The 19,150-nt window shown below is 47.7% G+C and overlaps 1 protein-coding gene and 1 long non-coding RNA gene across 2 annotated transcripts; both read left to right on the top strand.

Annotated features, from left to right (window-relative positions):
* Positions 1–6,073: 6,073 nt before the first annotated feature.
* LOC116502510 (zinc finger protein 664-like) lies at positions 6,074–7,429 on the top strand. The gene is made up of 2 exons (XM_032208390.1): positions 6,074–6,593; positions 6,738–7,429. The coding sequence occupies exons 1-2, from the start codon at positions 6,074–6,076 to the stop codon at positions 7,427–7,429; spliced, it is 1,212 nt and encodes a 403-aa protein (XP_032064281.1).
* Positions 7,430–9,745: 2,316 nt separating this feature from the next.
* On the top strand, positions 9,746–11,803 carry LOC116502794. The gene is made up of 4 exons (XR_004254590.1): positions 9,746–9,828; positions 10,688–10,776; positions 10,898–11,011; positions 11,776–11,803. It is a non-coding gene; the product is annotated as an uncharacterized LOC116502794 (long non-coding RNA).
* The last annotated feature ends 7,347 nt before the right edge of the window (positions 11,804–19,150 follow it).

The following is a 19,150-nucleotide window of genomic DNA, read 5'->3' as shown; positions in this document are numbered from 1 at the left end:
TTGGTTCTGAATCAGGGTGCAAAGGGGTGCGGAGCCTTCCTGAGGCTGCTGAAAGGACCCTGTTGTAGACCGTAGGAGGGGCGTCCTTTCCCCCCTTCTGTTGTGGGGGGGCTCCTCATTTTGGCAAAGATGGCCGCTTTGGCCCCTCTCTCCATCCAGGGCTCCTCTCTGTCCAGAAGGTGGACGTGGCTGTCCCAGAAAGAGCCACCCAGGGCTTTTCAGGTGCAGATGGACCTCTCCTCCTGATGGGCTTCTCCTTTGAGACACAATACAAATCCTTCCTTTCTCCCCCCACCCCTCTCCTAGTCAGTCAGAACTGAAGAAGCTTCTTAGATGAGAAGTGAAACATTTTCAAGGATTCTTTTTTCCTTCTGACTCAGACCCGGGGGGGGGGGGAGCCCCCAACAGCGGCCAGTCCGGAGTCTTTTTTAGAGGATAACAGGAAGGGGGAGGCAGAGAGACGCTGGGGCCCCCAGACACCCCTCCCTGCAGCCCTGTTTCTGCCTGCATTGGCTGGTTAAATTCTCAAGTTTCCAGAGATGAAAAGTTCTTCCTCCCGAGAGCCCAGAGTGAAGGAACCCCCAGATAAGTTCCCCCCAAGCCCACCCCCAGGAGAGACGTCCCTTCAGCACCAAGGACTCTGCGTTGGCCTGTGGGACAGACCCTCCCTCCAGAAGTTGCTTCCTGCTGCAGCTGCCCTGGAACTACAGTTGAGGAATGGGAAGCCAAAGTTCTCTCCTTGGGGGGCCAGCTGGTCCTGGGTTCAAATCCCGATGCTGCCAACCTCACCTTTGAGCCTGGTATGGTCTGGCCCAGGTCCTGCTTTGATCAAAGGTCCGTAGAGCCAGGTCGGATGATCTCCGGGGAAGGAGCTTATTGAAGGGGGTGAGTCGGGACCCTGAGGAGCCCCTTTCTCCCTCCTCCTTCTCTCACAAGTACTGAGGGTGCCTCTCAGGCCCCCCTCCTCCCACAGACAAGCCCTCTCCTTACGGGGAGTCTCCTTCCCCGCTTCGCTTCCAGGGAGCCAGCACCCCCCTCCCCCGCATCAACATCGGGGGAATCCTAGCAGAGCCCATCGATGCTGCCACACAAGCTCCCCCAAAGAAAGGCGAGAAAGACGCAGATGGTCCCAGCCCCAGAGGCCGCATCTGTGAGTCTGGATTGTGTGGAAGGGAGCGTTCTCCTTGGACTTGGGAATTGGGAGTAGCCGCGAAAGCGAAAGGACCAATGGGAATTATCCTTTCTGCAGCGTCATCAGTCTCCGGGCAGAGTCTCTTGTCTTCACACGCTGGAGGAGAGAGCTCAGTCTTTGGGGAGGGGGCGCAGCTCGAGTGGGGCGTTCATTTCAGAGCCAGAGGAGAGCGTGGACTTCTTTTACCCCTCCCCACCGATCAGGCGTGGAGTGGGGCTGCTTTGGATGAAAAAAGAGGAGGCGCAGCCCAAGAGCCCGTGAAGACTTCGGGTTTCAGAGTCTGAAATTGGCTGGTTAAATTCCCTGTCTCAGCATCAACTCCTGGAGAGATAAAACGCCCCCCCCCAAGAGCCTAGAGTGAAGGAGCCCCCAGGAGATGCCCCCCAAGGAGAGACACCCCTTCAGCAGCAAGGACCCTGTTCTACGCCTGTGGGACAGACCCTCCCTCCAGAAGTTGCTTCTTGCTGCAGCAATCCCGGGCGACAGATGAGGAATTAGAGGCGAAGGTTCCCTTAGGGAGCCAGTTGGTCCTGGGTTCAAATCCTGATGCTGCTGTGGCCTGGCCCAGGTCCTGCTTTGAGCAACAGTCCTGCAGAACCAGTTCAGATGATTTGGGGGGGGAGGCTTGACTGCAGGGGGTGTCTGGGTGATGTGAGAAGGGGACTCCCAGATTCCCTGGTTATACCCAACTTTTCTTCTCCCCACAACTTGTCCTACTATCAGCATTTCCATGAAGTTGGGGTTCATTCCTCTGTCCCCTACAGCCCCCCAAGGTCATCTTAAAGGGAGGGTGTCCAGGGCCCCTCAACAAAGGAAGTTTGTGGGACCCAATTCAGGGGAGCAACCCCCCCCCCATATGCTTCTCCCTCAATTTTCACTTCCCATCCAGGTTCGGATTCAGCAATGGGGCATTATAGGATTGGGGGGGGGGGTTCTGGGTCTCCTCAAATTCAGGATCTCCCCCAAAAAGGGAATTGAAGCTCAATTTCCCACACCTTAAAAAATGGAGATTCAGAAGAAAAACTGAAGTTGCAAAAACAATTTTGCCCCCAAAAAAGCATCTTTTTCGATGCAGGAAACTCCATCTCTTTTTCGGGGTCTGGAAGATCCCACTCCCACCCAGCCACGAGTGGCGCGGGGCATGTCTTATCCACATCGGGGGGCCTCTCCGCCACCCCTTCCCACCTCGGCCACAACAAGGGAATGGGGGGGGGGCTCCCTCTTCGTCCAGCGTGGGGGGATTGCGACAAGCAAGGGGGCAGAGACCACGCGGAGATCGAGATTCCTGCAGGATCCCGCCTCTCTTATCCTCGACCCCTTTTCCCACTGCGGAGATCACAGCCTCTTTCTCCCCCCCCCCCCCACTCCTTCCCCCAGGAGCAGCGAGGGTCCCTCTCCTCCCACAGAGGAGCCCCCTCCTTACCCCCTTCGCTTCCAGTAGAGCCCATGGATACTGCCCCACAAGCCCCCTTAAAGAGAGGGGAGAAAGACACAGATGCTCCCAGCCCCAGAGGACGCATCGGTGGCGCTGGATTGGGTGGGGAGGGAGCGTTCACCTTGAACTTGGGAATTGGGAGTAGCCGCGAAAGCGAAAGGGCCAATGGGAATTTCCCCTTTTGAAGCGTCATCAGTCTCCAGGCAGAGTCTCATGTGTTCACACGCTGGAGGAAAGAGTTCAGTCTTGGGGACGGGGCGCAGTTCAAAGGGGGCGTCCGTTGCAGACCCAGAGGAGAGCGTGGACTTCTTTTTGCCCTCCCCACCGATCCGGCGCGGAGTGGGGATGCAGTGGAGGAAAAAAGAGGAGGGCAGCGGCCCCAAAGCTTCCGAAGACTTGGGGGTCTCTGAGAGGACTCAACGGGGAATCCTTGGGCACCTTAAAACACCTGCGCACGCACAAACAGAGAGTGTGAAATTTCCCGCGTGGGAGAGTCCCTCCCCTAATCATGTAGGGTCGCTGACACCTCAGCCCTTCCCGAGCCCCCACCCAACATTCCACTCCCCTGGGAAATTCTCCGCTGCGCTCTCTCGGGAAAGGCTCAACTTCGCTTCCCGGGAAAAAGAACCGAGATTCCTTTCTTGAAACACGTGTCTCTCTTGCTCAGAACGTCTGGAGGGAGCGGCTCCTCCGCATTTCCCGCCCCTCGACCCCAAACGTCACACAGATACCTATCGGAGGGTCAGAGGAGGATTCGGAGCACGTGGTCCTAACTGGGGGCGATATTGGACTGAAGGGGCAAAGAGAGGAAGAGGCTGAGGGGCGGGGCTTCAAGGCGGGGGCGGGGCCCTAGAGGAGAACAGAAGCCCCGCCCCATCCCATCCCCCTACTGGATCTCCATTTCCCTCCGCGTGTCCCGCTTCGACGCTGGATCCCTCGGGAGAGATTCCTGAATCCCGCTCGGGTCAGGTAGGGCTGCTCTCCCTCCAGCCTGGAGATCTTTTCCCTGCCAGGAGGGAGGGAGCTGCGGATCCCGCTCTTAGGTTTGCAGGGTTTTCCTCGGGTAGATCCGACTCTTGCGTTCCCTGCAGGTAGCGGATCCCTCCCTTCCCTCCAGGGAGACAAAGGGGGCTCCGTCCACGCCTGGATCTGCCCCCTCCTCGCCAAGGCTCCTCGGGGAGCTCCGGGTGGAGCCGGGAAGGAGCTTTGGGGAGGTCGCTTTCAGAAGGTCCCTGTATGATCCGTCAGAGCACGAGGTCTCTGAGGAATCCTATCCAGCACGTGCAGGTGGAAAAATGGAGCTTTAAAACCTTTGTTGAGACTAATCCCATTGCAGTAGGGAGGGGGAGGGTTTTGGAGGAAATAAAAGTTTAAATAGAATTGAGTCCCTCTTTCTTTCTTCCCAATATATAAGGTGAACAATGAAATCCTTTGCTTTTTCACTGATGATTACTTTGCTTCTGATTTTAAAAGTTGGGTAGAGTCAGTAAATACCAGCATTTTCCTTCTTCTTCCCTAAAGGGGCTATGAAGTGGCAGCCCCTTCTTGATGGATTTTATACAAAGCACAAATTCTAAGGACGTTTTGAGGCTGGTCTTGTAAAGCAGGTAACAGAATAAACTGATGGCCAAAATTTGGCTGCCTTTCATCATTGTAAATATTTCCCAAAAGGCCTATCCAAGATGGCTCTAGGGCCCAGGAAGCCTTGGATATTTGCAGCCCCCAAAAGAGCCGGAAAGAGCATCTCTTTTCACATCTGCTCTTCCTCATCTGATCTCTCTCACCTTCCTTTGAGTTTCTCTACTCACAACTATGCATTGGTCCTTCTTGGGCTTCCACATTGCTGGTTTCTTCCATGTTGGCTTATCAAGATCTTCTTGAATTTTAGATCCTCTCTCCGTTATTTGTAACATAAACAATTAATTCCATTTCCTCCTCCCTCTTCCAGGTCATTTATAGACTACCTTCAACATTACAGTCAGCATCTGAGTCTCTTTCATTTCTCTTTGCAGGAGACCAGTGAGGATGTCTCTATGAACTCCAAAGAGGGGAAAGGGGCTTTGTGGGATCACAACCCACAAGTTTTATCTGTGACTCCGTTCTAGAGAATTTGGAAATCTTGGCTCAGTTGGAGAAGCAGCTTCCTGCGCAAAGGGCCAATCAATTAAGGAGAAATCAAACTGGTCAGTGGTTACGGTCATACCTGGCCTTGACCCAGAGGTGTAACAAGTAACCTAGAGACCTCTTAACTGCAAATTTAAAAGTGAGTAAATAAATCTTGGTGACATCTTGATTTGGAAAATATGCATTTTATCTTTAGTGGACAAATGAGCAATGTAGAAAAATTGGCTTTTGCTCCAAAGATGCTGAATGAAAGTAAAATATAGTTCCATTCGGGTCTACACATTGAGTGCTATTGGTCAGCCAGTCATAAATCCATCTGGTGGTGATGCTGTCAATCCCTCATTTTTCTACCTTGCAAAGAAGTAGGCCGGGGTCTACTTTGTCACACTCCGTCCCGAAATCCAAGTATATTGTCTGCACTGAATGTTCCTGTTCCATTAATTCTGTCACTTGGTCAAAGAATGCAATAAGGTTTCTCTGCCATGGTCTGTTTTTGACCAACCCATGTTGGATTCTAGTAATAGCTTTGCTTGTTTCTAGACTTCCCCAGATCCCTTTCTTGATTATCTTTCCTAGGATCTTCCCAGGTACTGATGTCAGGCTGTTGAGCAATTTCACGGGTCATTAAGCAGACAAGGTCCCAGGTAAACAATCTGGGGTTGCCTTATGTGGGAGGAGAGGCCATGTGAGTCCTGGCACAGGTCATGGGCCAGTTGTGGGGCTCCTGGAGAAGCTTTGGAGATGCTTTGTCTCCAAAGGACCTCCCCCGCCGCAGAGACGGGGGAGGTCCTTTGGACCTGGCTGGGCCTTTCTCCACTTAAGAACCCATTAGATCACTTAATATCCACAAACAGGAGTTTGGGATTATGATTGTTCAGACCTGACCCCTCATTTACTGAATGCCTCACTGAATGACCAAGATTCCAGTCCCAATTGTAGCCATAAGTTGAGGACTAGCTACATTCAGAGCTTCCTTTTCACTGTGTCAAGGGACAGGAACCAAGGAGGAATAGAAAAGAGTCAAGGAACAACAGAAGAATTTGCTTCCTAGGTGTGTGGGGTGACCAAAATAACTGGATATTTCATCTTTGGTGTCCTGGGGGACCATGTCCCATTTTGGAGGAGGAGGCAAGACTGGAAGACCTTCAAGGTCCCCTCCAAATGTAAGTTTTTGTGATTCTCTGTGTTTCTCAAAAGAAAATACAACTCCTTTGTTCTTCCTTCCAGCAGGAAAAGATGCTGTGAGCAAAGATTTACCCACTAGATAGTATCTTCTATCAGTAGATAGTAGAAATTCAGAAAAGCCACCGCTGCCAGAAAGCATGGAGGATGGGAAATTCTGGGCTCCCCCGTCAGACGCAAGCAGCACCCCAAAAGATCACAAAGGAACCCATGAATGCTCAGAGTGTGGGAAATCATTTGATTTTCAGTCCCTCCTTTTGATCCACAGGAAGGTCCATGTGGGAAATGGATCCAGTCAAGATTTGGAGGAAGAGAAATCCTTCTCTGGAAAAGACGCCAAAGTTCTCAGAAGCCCCCCAAGACTAAAACCCTATAAATGCGTGGAATGTGACTTATGCTTTGATCAAAAATCAAACTTTCTTACACATCAGAAAATCCACACAGGAAAGAAACCTCATCAATGTCAGGAATGTGGGAAATTTTTCGGTCAAAAAGCCGACCTCAGAAACCACGAGAGGATTCACACAGGGGAGAAACCTTACAAGTGTTGGGAATGCAGGAAGAGCTTTTTTTACGAGTCAGGTCTTCGGCGCCATGAGAAGATTCATTTGGGAATAAAGCCTTACAAATGTTTTGAGTGTGGGAATTGTTTCACCCGGAGTACATCTCTTCACAATCATTGGAAAATACACACAGGGGAGAAAAATGAAAAGTGCCTCGAATGTGGGAAATGTTTTATCCAGAAATCACACCTGCGGCGACATCAGAGACGTCACACCGGAGAGAAACCCTATGAATGCCCAGAATGTGAGAGACGATTTGTGGATTCTTCTGAACTTCAGACACACCAGAAGAGGCACAAGGGGGAGAAACCCTATCAATGTGGGGAGTGTCGGAAACAGTTTCTTACTCAAGGAGAGATCCAGATTCATGAGAGGAGCCACACGGGGGAGAAGCCGTACAAGTGTGGGGAGTGTGGGAAATGCTTCTCCAGAAAAGACCTCCTTGGAAGGCATCAGAGGGTCCACACAGGAGAGAAGCCATACAGATGCATAGAATGTGGGAAATCTTTTGCTCAAAATGGAAACCTTTGGATCCATCATAAAACCCACACGGGGGAGAAGCCATATGAGTGCAACGAATGTGGAAGATTTTATCGTAGCTCATCAGCCCTTAGAAGTCATGTGAAGATTCACACAGGAGAAAAAAACTACAAATGTTTGGACTGTGGGAAAGCATTTGCTCATTCATCTCGCTTTAGAAGTCATAGCCGAATCCATACAGGAGAGAAACCTCACAAATGCTCAGAGTGTGATAAATGTTTTTCACGGAAAGATTCTCTTGTGCTGCATCAACGAATCCACACTGGAGGAAAAAATGTCTGCAATGTGGGAAATGTTTTGCCCAACCTTCAGAACTTTGCAGAAATCACGCAGGAGACTGGCATCACAAGTGTGCAGAGAGTGAGAAATTTTTTCATTGTAAATCAGAACTAAAAATGTACCAGAAAGTCCATAGCAGAGATAAATCTCTTCAGTTGGGAACAAGGCAGGAAACATTTTCTTTTCAAAAATCACACCTTACCGTTCATCAGCAATTTCACACAGTGAGAAGAGGGAAATCCTACAATAGATAATTAAATTATAAAGGTTGTTCTTTTAGGGTTGATGTTGAATTTGCTGGCTGAGGATGAAGAGGGAAAGTTTATTTTTCCCATTATCTTTTTTGGAGAGGTTTATTTCTCTTTTCACCTTGTCTTTTTCATATATTCACTGACATATATTTGTATTATGTTTCTTTGTTTGATCTCTGTATAACATCCTTAATAAAATTATTGTTCAAAATAATCAAGAGAACTGTTTTCAGGATACGGGCTGGGAGTTCAAAAAAAGTCAAGATGGCCGATAGATTGTGCCATGCTTTGCAGTCAAAGTTCTGCTGATTTTTAGCTTTATATGTGATGCCCTTTACAACAGCCGCCATCTTGATTCTTTTGACTCCATCTTCTCTAGATGGACACTGCTGACTTCCAGGATTGAATTAAAAGAAGTTGATTTTGGATGAACTTTAGGGAAAATGTCCTGAAGATTTGGATGGACTCCTGCTCCTAAAGGCAGATCATTGTTGGCTAGTGCCCGACACATTCATGATTAATTGGACCATATGTTACTTAGAACATATAGGTCACCGGAAGTACGACTTTGAATTATGTAATCAGTTTTGTGTGAATAGTTAATTGATAACAGGTTGCATTTTAGGCACCCCAAAATTCAGTGAATGTCAGGCTAGTTAGTTTCAAGTGCTCATAATGGAGGGTCACACAAGCCCCATACTAGTGGCTGTTATAGACCAGTCTAAGAACCGAAGATATCTGAATTTTTTTAAAAATCCCAAGGGTTAAAATAAAATGTGTACCATCCACTTAAGAGAGAACACCAACAAAGTTTTCAAGCAGCTGCCAGAAAAGCCAGCTGTAGATTGCTGAGACTCACCGGCACTTTGAAGTGCAGCTTAGAGGTTGGTTCCAACTGTATCAGAAATGAAACACAGGCCAGATGTCCCCCCAGAGAAGCTGCCTTTATTAAGAGGCAGTCAAAGGCCTTTCCCACCTGCCTCCCTCCTGAGGGTTAGATATGGAGGTCGTGGGTGAAGGCTGTAGAAAGCCAAAGACTCAATACTCCTAGGAGATCTCTGCTTTGACCAACCAGCCCCAGTCCAGCCCAGGAATGGATGAGGTTTCAGTCTCAATGGATGGTGGGAAGAGAAGCTCCATGGACTGAGATAACAGGGGCTCTTTGGCCAGACATAAGGTGGGGCAGCAACACTGTTGTTAAGTGAATCTCTGGCTTTCCCATTGATTTTGCTTGTCAGAAGGTCACAAAAAGTGATGACCCTGGGACACTGCAACCTTCATCAATAGAAACAAGTTGTTAAGCATCTTAATGTCAATCACATGTCCATGGGGCTCCTGAAATGGTCACAAGTGTGATAAACGGTCATAAGTCACTTTTTTCAGGGCAATCGCAACCTTGAAAGGACACTAAATGAAGTTGTTGCAAGTCGAGGACTACCTGTGCTTGTATTGGCCCAATGAGAACAAGCAAGAGATCAGGGCTGCTCCCCAAAACTCCACTCCTTCCTGTCCCAGGGGCTCTGCCGATTGGAGATGATCAACCCAAAGAGGGTGAGGTTGCAGGAAACTCACCCAGGTTCATAGTCTTCAGAGACACCCCCAAAATCGATTTAATGTCTCATCATGGAGGATTATCATGTAACCTCTACACCAGAGGCTACTACAGATCAGCGTAAGACTTAATGATCACTGAGAGTAAAATTAAGCATTTACTATCCAGTTAGTTGGGATCACCAACCCAGTTTTCTAGCAGGAAGAAAAAAGGCGACTGAAGATGGCTGGGACTTCCTGGCCCTTTGAACCGAGTTTTCCTTAACATAAAATAAACCGAAAAGGGGGAATCTCTCTTTTGGCCTCTCTGCCTGCCCTCCTCACCCAGGTCCTTTCTGGGATATTTCTTGGCAAATGGCCAAGCACTTTAAAAAAAAAGAGTTTCTTTGGGAACATCTTGAAAAGTTCCCGCTTAGCTTAATGGCCCAGTTTTGGTTACACACAATATCACAAACACACAGAGTCTGGAAGAAGCTTCGGAGCACGTGGCCCAGGATGGAAAGGGAGATTAGAGGGGAGGGGCGAAGAGAAGAAGAGGGAAAGGCCAAGGGGCGGGGCTGAGAGGCGAGGGGCGGGGCTCGAGGGGATAATATTACCCGCAACACTGCCTCCCCTCCCCTTGCTGGATCTCCGGTTCCTGCCACGTGTTCAGCTTCTTCCTTAGAGGGTCGGCGCTGGATCCCCCGGGAGAGGCTTCTGGATGCCACTCAGGTAAGGCTTTTCTCCCTCCAGCCAGGAGATCTCCTGCCCCCCAGGAGGAAGAGAGCTGCGGATCCCGCTCTTCGGCTCGCAGGGTTTTCCTCGGGGAGATCCGGCTCCGGCGTTGCCTGCAGGGAGCGGATCCCTCCCTTCCCTCCAGGGGGGCAAAGGGGGGAGACTGTCCCTGGGCTGGATCTGCCCCCACCTTGCCCGGCCAAGGCTATCCTGGGGGGATCCGTGAAGGAGCTTCGGGGGAGGTTGCTTTCAGAAGATCTCTGTGGTCTGTCGGAGCGCGAGGTCTCTGAGCATTGCATATCTCGGAAGGCCCGTTGCAGGAACGGAGGAAACGGAGCTTTGGAGCATTTCTTGAGATTCGTAGTGTGGCATTAAAACGCCCCGACCTCGTTTCAATGGGGTGGGGAGAGTTTGGGGGAAAGGAAAGGTTTGAATCCACCGAATTGAGCTCAGGTTGTCTTAGCCCACCTGAGATCCTCTTTTTTCTGCTCCGTCTAAAAGGCGAGCAAGGAAACCAATGGCTTTTTTTTTTTTAATTGAAAAATTTAAAAACAAAACTTTTACAAATATTTACCTCCCTCCCCCTACGTTTCCAACCACGTTCTTTTTGCTGCCAATGTCAACAATTTTATTACCACTTTGTTCATATTTTTCTTCATTTTTTAAAAACTCTATCCTCAAATTTCATCGTTTTATAAATATTTTCAACTCTTCCCTCTATTTTTTCTGTTTTTTTGTTCTATGTTCTCCATCCTCTTTTCAATGTTTTTTGTACTTATTTATACTTTTTGAATTTCAAACATAATCATTTGCAATGTTAATTCTTTTTCTTCTTCATGTTGCGCCATTCTTCCAGGTTATAAACACTGCCACTAAAACATCCAAAGCTTGAGTCTGACCACCATTTCGGCTTCGCCTTCCAGGAGCTTGCTGCTTCCCCCTCAAGTAAGCAACTAAGCCCCGGGACTCAGGAGGCTTCGGGTGGGCAACCCAGCCTAGCTTCCCCCCCCCCCCGCCCCCCTCTCCAGACCTGCTTAGTGACCCTAGCCTTGTTGTCCCTCCACAGTCCAGTCCAGTGTCTTACCTGTTCCTGTTGCCTCTCTGCCTGCCTGCTCCCTGTTGCTTCCATCCATCGCTGCAAGGATCTATCGCATCGGAGTTCTGCTGATTTTGCCTGTTGGTAAGTGACCCGGGTTTTTTTCTTTTATTTTTTAATGTATTTTAAATAATATTTTATTTATTGTGCATAGGATTTTTAAAAATAGTTTTATTCTGTGTGGATTCTTTTTTTAAATTGTCTTAGACTATTTAAAAAAAGATTCTATCCAAAATAAATGAAAATAAACCATTTTTTAAAATTCTATATTGTGCATATAATTTTTAAAAATGGTTTATTTTCATTTATTTTGGATAGAATCTTTTTTTAAATAGTCTAAGACAATTTAAAAAAAGAATCCACACAGAATAAATTGAAGTTAAACATTTCAAACTATTCCACACAGAATAAATTGAAGTACAACTATTTTTAAAAATTCTATGCACATTACATTTCAAAATATTGAGTATAGAATTTTTAAAAATAGTTTTACTTCAATTTATTCTGTGTGGAATAGTTTGAAATGGTTACAGTGTAAATTATTGCTGGTGTAATACTTAACAATGGTTTTTAAGGATTTCTTTTATTTATAGAAAATCTTTTAAAATTATTTTTGGGGGAATTTTATTTTTTAATTGTTTATAAAATATATTTACTACAAGAAATGTTCCTTTTTGCAAATGTTTTCTTTGTGATGCAATATGTTCAGACCAGGTTTATGTGTCTCAAAGTGGCTGCTATTCTATGGGCAGGCCAGGTTGGTGCAAGGCAGCTTTGCCAGATTGAGTGTATTTCACCCTCGTTGAATTTTATATCGTATAAAATCGTATAATTTTAATTTTTTTTAGATTATTAACATAATGAGTAAGAAAAGAGGATGCAAATTCAACGATGATCTAAGAAGTGAATTTCCTTTTCTTAAAAAAACTAAAAGCGATCACATGGTAAAATGTGAGAAATGTAATGGTGAATTTTCTATTTTGCACGGCGGGAAGAATGATATTTCAAAGCACTTGGACACACAGAAACATAAAAGATATTTAAATGCTGCTGCATCTTCCTCCAAAATACAGGATTTTTTTGGGAAAACAACTTATGGAGACGAAGAAAAGAAATTAGCATTAGCAGAAGGACTTATGTCTTTTCATGCTATTAATCACCATTCCTTCAGATCTATGGACTGTACATCACAAGTTGTCAAAACGTTAGTCAACAAAAATTTTGCCTGCGCTAGAACAAAATCAGAGGCAATTGTGTGTAATGTGCTTTCCCCATATGCATTTTCAGAATTAAACAAAAATCTAGAAAAAATTAATTTTATATCCATATATTCTAATACATCTAATCATAAGGATATAAAGTTATTTCCAACCATTATTAGATTTTTTGATTCGGAAACTGGAATACAAATTAGAATTTTAGATTTTGTTTCTTTGCCCGGCGAAACTTCTGAAATAATTTTCAGTTCCTTTATTAATATTTTGGAAAAAAACAATTTAAAACATAAAATAGTTGCACATTGTGGAGACAACACGAACACAAATTTTGGAGGAAAACCAAGAAGAGATACAAATAATATTGTTTATAAATTAAACAAAAACCTTAATCAAAACATTATTGGTGTTGGTTGTGCAGTGCACATAATACATAACGCTTTTCAAACAGCTGCTGACTTGTTGCCCGTAGATGTGGAAAATATTGTTTTTAAAATATATTCTTATTTCTATACATACACTGTGCGCGTTGAAATGCTTAAAGAATTTTGTGAAACTCTGGAAGTCGAATATCAGAAAATACTTGGATGCAGTAAAACGCCCTGGTTAGCTCTTTTGCCAGCTGTCGAAAGAATTTTGAAAATATACGATCCTTTGAAGTCCTACTTTCTATCACAGGATAAATGTCCTAGAGTTTTAGAAGAGTTTTTTGAAAAAGAATCTTCAAAAATTTGGCTAGAGTTTGTACACAATCAAGCAGCTGTTTTTCAAAACAGTATAAAACTTATTGAAGGTGACAAAATTTCGGTAATCGAAGTAGCAAATGAAATTAATAATTTAAAATTTCACTATCAAGAGCGGTTAGAAAATATTTTTATTCCGATAACTATCCGTAATAGTATAAGCCAGCTAGAAGAAAAAGGTGCAATAAATCATGCAGACATCATCAATGACATTCAAAAGTTCTATAGTAACTGCGTAGATTATTTAGAAGAGTGGACGGTACAGTACAATGATATTGAACATTTTCATTGGGTTGCATTAAAACAAGAACTTAATTGGAATGATGTGCAAAAATCATTCGATCATATTAATCAAAATTTCCCAAATAATAATATTTCTGTAAATAATCTTTTTGATGAGGTATCATTGTTAAAAAAATATATTGATAAGGAAAAGGTTGAATCTTGGGCATCAGCAAAAATCACAATAGAGAACAAATGGTTAGAAATATTTCATCATTTTCAAACAAACCATATTCCATACAATAATGCATTAAAAATTGTGGAATACGCGCTGTCCTTACCAGGAACTAATGCTGCGACTGAACGCGTTTTTTCTATGGTAAATGAAGTGTGGACATCAGAAAAATCACAATTAAGTGTTGAGACTTTGAAAGCCATTTTATGTGTGAAATATAATTTAACAAATTCTTGTGAAAAATTTCATGACCTTTTAAACAACGACAGCAATCTACTAAAAAAAATTCAGTCAAGTGAGAAATATGACAAAGAATAAAATAATACTGTATATAATTTTGGTAAATATATTTATAAATATAAATGTAAATAAATGTATTATATTTGTAAATTATAGTTATGTTGAAATAAAAATATATATATTACAATACTATTTTTGCGTTCTATGAAAATTTTTGTTGCTCCACGTAAATTTTTTAATCAAAACACACACACACACACGGTCAATGGTGTCCCTCTTTACAAATATGAATATCTGGTCACCTTACATTAGGCTCCTCTCCAGATTATAAAAAGACTGCTTGTGCACACGGCCCTCTTGCAGAAGTCAACGCAGGAACTAATGTTGGAGAACATTATGGTGAGCTTGGCAGGCTGGATTGCTGCCACGTCTTATCTGTGCTGGATTGCTGCCCAAGCTTGTCTGTGCCGGTTTGCTGCCAAGGACCTGTCTTTCTGTTAATTAAATGCCGTAACTTATCTTTGGCTCGGAGTGTTTGTGGGTGTGGAACGAGGGGGTCAGAACACATAACTATTGTTTTTAAAGATCAAAACATTTAATAAAAATTATTTTTTAAAAATAACACATACAAATAAAACTTTTCTTTGTTTTGCTCCTGGGGGAGTTTTATTTGCTTTTGATTCCATGTTGCTCTTTTGGTTGATTTTTCTTTTTACTAGATGGTTCTTTTAAGTTGTTCAGAAGGCCTACGCACAGCCTGTTTTTGGGAAAGTTTTTTTTCTTGCTATTCTCTTTTTTTTGGAGGGATTCATTTCCCTTTTTTCATTGTCTTTTTCATATATTTACCCACAGATATTTGTATTCTTTCTGTGCATATAATCCTTAAAGGTATTGCTCAAACCAATCAGGAGGGCCTTTTTCAGGAGACGCACTGGGAGGGGCCACGACAGACAAGATGGCTGTGCAGTCAAAGTGGGGGGAGGAAGTGGCTCTCAGATCTCCACTGGAGCAGGAAATGAGGGGCAAGGAGGAGGAGGAACCCATCAGGGAGTCCAGGGCCCATAGTTCCCAGCAGCTACTTAAGAGGAGGGAGCCACACTTCTCAGAGGAGGGACAGGAAACATGAGAAAAAGGCTTCAGGACGATGCCCCCTTGAGGAGAAATGGGGAATTGTCTCTTCCAGAGGGATCCACCCTTGGTGGGGGTTCTGGAGGGGGGAGGAAAATGAGGGGAAGGGGAGGCACTTCCTGATGCACTGCTTCCACCTTCCAGAGTAGAAAAGGGCAGGCAGACGCTAGCAGTCCTCCTAGCACTCTGGAGGGGCCCTTGGATCATGGTGGGGCCTTGGTGAGGGGGATTACAATAAGGATACTTACCCCCATCCTCCTGGGTTCCTCCAGCGCTTCAACCCCCACCTATCCTGGATACACCAAACGTTTCTTCTTCTGGCATGAAGAAGCCCCCTTCCCTCTAGTCCCGGCATGAAGGGGGCTTCTTCATGCCGGGACTAGAGGGAAGTGTGGGCTTCCTTCCCCCTGCCCGACTCTCAACCGGAATCTTTCTCTGATTGGAGGGGTGGACTAGATGCCCCCTTAAGGACTTTTAAGGCCGCCACGAGTCCAGGTTGGGTCTGCCAAGATTTCAGAAGGGGAAAGTGGAGCCAGGGGTCTCTATGGAGAGCCTCCATCCTCCAGGTCATGGTTGTCCCTAAGATGCTTTTCCAAAAGGAAACGGGACTTTCTTGGTTTTTCCCCCCTGAAAACGTTTCCCTTCTCATCCCAGAAGCTTCCCCAGTTCTGACTGAGTTGTGGAGGATGGAAGGATTGATATTCCTTGCAGTCCTTTGGTTCTGAATCAGGGTGCAAAGGGGTGCGGAGCCTTCCTGAGGCTGCTGAAAGGACCCTGTTGTAGACCGTAGGAGGGGCGTCCTTTCCCCCCTTCTGTTGTGGGAGGGCTGCTGGTTTTGGCAAAGATGGCCGCTTTGGCCCCTCTCTCCATCCAGGGCTCCTCTCTGTCCAGAAGGTGGACGTGGCTGTCCCAGAAAGAGCCACCCAGGGCTTTTCAGGTGCAGATGGACCTCTCCTCCTGATGGGTTTCTCCTTTGAGACACAATACAAATCCTTCCTTTCTCCCCCCACCCCTCTCCTAGTCAGAACTGAAGAAGCTTCTTAGATGAGAAGTGAAACATTTTCAAGGATTCTTTTTTCCTTCTGACTCAGACCCGGGGGGGGGGAGCCCCCAACAGCGGCCAGTCCGGAGTCTTTTTTAGAGGATAACAGGAAGGGGGAGGCAGAGAGACGCTGGGGCCCCCAGACACCCCTCCCTGCAGCCCTGTTTCTGCCTGCATTGGCTGGTTAAATTCTCAAGTTTCCAGAGATGAAAAGTTCTTCCTCCCGAGAGCCCAGAGTGAAGGAACCCCCAGATAAGTTCCCCCCAAGCCCACCCCCAGGAGAGACGTCCCTTCAGCACCAAGGACTCTGCGTTGGCCTGTGGGACAGACCCTCCCTCCAGAAGTTGCTTCCTGCTGCAGCTGCCCTGGAACTACAGTTGAGGAATGGGAAGCCAAAGTTCTCTCCTTGGGGGGCCAGCTGGTCCTGGGTTCAAATCCCGATGCTCCCAACCTCACCTTTGAGCCTGGTATGGTCTGGCCCAGGTCCTGCTTTGATCAAAGGTCCGTAGAGCCAGGTCGGATGATCTCCGGGGAAGGAGCTTATTGAAGGGGGTGAGTCGGGACCCTGAGGAGCCCCTTTCTCCCTCCTCCTTCTCTCACAAGTACTGAGGGTGCCTCTCAGGCCCGCTCCTCCCACAGACAAGCCCCCTCCTTACGGGGAGTCTCCTTCCCCGCTTCGCTTCCAGGGAGCCAGCACCCCCCTCCCCCGCAGCAGCATCGGGGGAATCCTAGCAGAGCCCATCGATGCTGCCACACAAGCTCCCCCAAAGAAAGGCGAGAAAGACGCAGATGGTCCCAGCCCCAGAGGCCGCATCTGTGAGTCTGGATTGTGGGGAAGGGAGCGTTCTCCTTGGACTTGGGAATTGGGAGTAGCCGCGAAAGCGAAAGGACCAATGGGAATTCTCCTTTCTGCAGCGTCATCAGTCTCCGGGCAGAGTCTCTTGTCTTCACACGCTGGAGGAGAGAGTTCAGTCTTTGGGGAGGGGGCGCAGCTCGAGGGGGGCGTTCATTTCAGAGCCAGAGGAGAGCGTGGACTTCTTTTACCCCTCCCCACCGATCAGGCGTGGAGTGGGGCTGCATTGGATGAAAAAAGAGGAGGCGCAGCCCAAGAGCCCGTGAAGACTTTGGGGTTTCAGAGTCTGAAATTGGCTGGTTAAATTCCCTGTCTCAGCATCAACTCCTGGAGAGGTAAAACGCCCCCGCCAAGAGCCTAGAGTGAAGGAGCCCCCAGGAGATGCCCCTCAAGGAGAGACACCCCTTCAGCAGCAAGGACCCTGTTCTACGCCTGTGGGACAGACCCTCCCTCCAGAAGTTGCTTCTTGCTGCAGCAATCCCGGGCGACAGATGAGGAATTAGAGGCGAAGGTTCTCCCCTTAGGGAGCCAGCTGGTCCTGCGTTCAAATCCTGATGCTGCTGTGGCCTGGCCCAGGTCCTGCTTTGAGCAACAGTCCTGCAGAACCAGTTCAGATGATTTGGGGGGGGGGAGGCTTGACTGCAGGGGGTGTCTGGGTGATGTGAGAAGGGGACTCCCAGATTCCCTGGTTATACCCAACTTTTCTTCTCCCCACAACTTGTCCTACCAAGGTGGCGCAGTGGTTAAATGCAGCACTGCAGGCTACTGCTAGATCAGCAGGTCAGCGGTTCAAATCTCACCGGCTCAGGGTTGACTCAGCCCTCCATCCTTCCGAGGTGGGTAAAATGAGGACCCAGATTGTTGGGGGCAATATGCTGACTCTCTGTAAACCGCTTAGAGAGGCCTGAAGGCCTATGAAGCGGTATATAAGTCTACTGCTATTGCTATTGCTATCAGCATTTCCATGAAGTTGGGGTTCATTCCTCTGTCCCCTACAGCCCCCCAAGGTCATCTTAAAGGGAGGGTGTCCAGGGCCCCTCAACAAAGGAAGTTTGTGGGACCCAATTCAGGGGAGCAACACCCCCCCCCATATGCTTCTCCCTCAATTTCCACTTCCCATCCAGGTTCGGATTCAGCAATAGGGCATTATAGGATTGGGGTGGTGGTGGTTCTGGGTCTCCTCAAATTCAGGATCTCCCCCCAAAAGGGAATTGAAGCTCAATTTCCCATACCTTAAAAATGGAGATTCAGAAGAAAAACTGAAGTTGCAAAAACACTTTTGCCAAAAAAAAAGCATCTTTTTCGATGCAGGAAACTCAGTCTCTATTTCAGGCTCCGGAAGATCCCACTCCCACCCAGCCACGAGTGGCGGGGGGGCATGTCTTATCCACATCGGGGGGCCTCTCCGCCACCCCTTCCCACCTCGGCCACAACAAGGGAATGGGGGGGGGTCCCTCTTCGTCCAGCGTGGGGGGATTGCGACAAGCAAGGGGGCGGAGACCATGCGGAGATCGAGATTCCTGCAGGATCCCGCCTCTCTTATCCTCGACCCCTTTTCCCACTGCGGAGATCACAGCCTCTTTCTCCCCCCCCCACTCCTTCCCCCAGGAGCAGCGAGGGTCCCTCTCCTCCCACAGAGGAGCCCCCTCCTTACCCCCTTCGCTTCCAGTAGAGCCCATGGATACTGCCCCACAAGCCCCCTTAAAGAGAGGAGAAAGACACAGATGCTCCCAGCCCCAGAGGACGCATCGGTGGCTCTGGATTGGGTGGGGAGGGAGCGTTCACCTTGAACTTGGGAATTGGGAGTAGCCGCGAAAGCGAAAGGACCAATGGGAATGTCCCCTTTTGAAGCGTCATCAGTCTCCAGGCAGAGTCTCATGTGTTCACACGCTGGAGGAAAGAGTTCAGTCTTGGGGACGGGGCGCAGTTCAAAGGGGGCGTCCGTTGCAGACCCAGAGGAGAGCGTGGACTTCTTTTTGCCCTCCCCACCGATCCGGCGCGGAGTGGGGATGCAGTGGAGGAAAAAAGAGGAGGGCAGCGGCCCCAAAGCTTCCGAAGACTTGGGGGTCTCTGTGAGGACTGAACGGGGAATCCTTGGGCACCTTAAAACACCTGCGCACGCACAAACAGAGAGTGTGAAATTTCCCGCGTGGGAGAGTCCCTCCCCTAACCAGGTAGGGTCGCTGACACCTCAGCCCTTCCCGAGCCCCCACCCAACATTCCACTCCCCTGGGAAATTCGCCGCTGCGCTCTCTCGGGAAAGGCTCAACTTCGCTTCCCGGGAAAAAGAACCGAGATTCCTTTCTTGAAACACGTGTCTCTCTTGCTCAGAACGTCGGTAGGAAGCGGCTCCTCCGCATTTCCCGCCCCTCGACCCCAAACGTGACACAGATACCTATCGGAGGATCAGAGGAGGATTCGGAGCACGTGGTCCTAACTGGGGGCGATATTGGACTGAAGGGGCAAAGAGAGGAAGCGGCTAAGGGGCGGGGCTTCAGGGCGGGGACGGGACCCGAGAGGAGAACAGAAGCCCCGCCCCATCCCAT

This window comes from Thamnophis elegans, chromosome 2 (assembly GCF_009769535.1).
Source record: "Thamnophis elegans isolate rThaEle1 chromosome 2, rThaEle1.pri, whole genome shotgun sequence".
Taxonomy (NCBI): Eukaryota; Metazoa; Chordata; class Lepidosauria; order Squamata; family Colubridae; genus Thamnophis; species Thamnophis elegans.
This window is presented reverse-complemented; position numbering and strand designations above follow the sequence as displayed.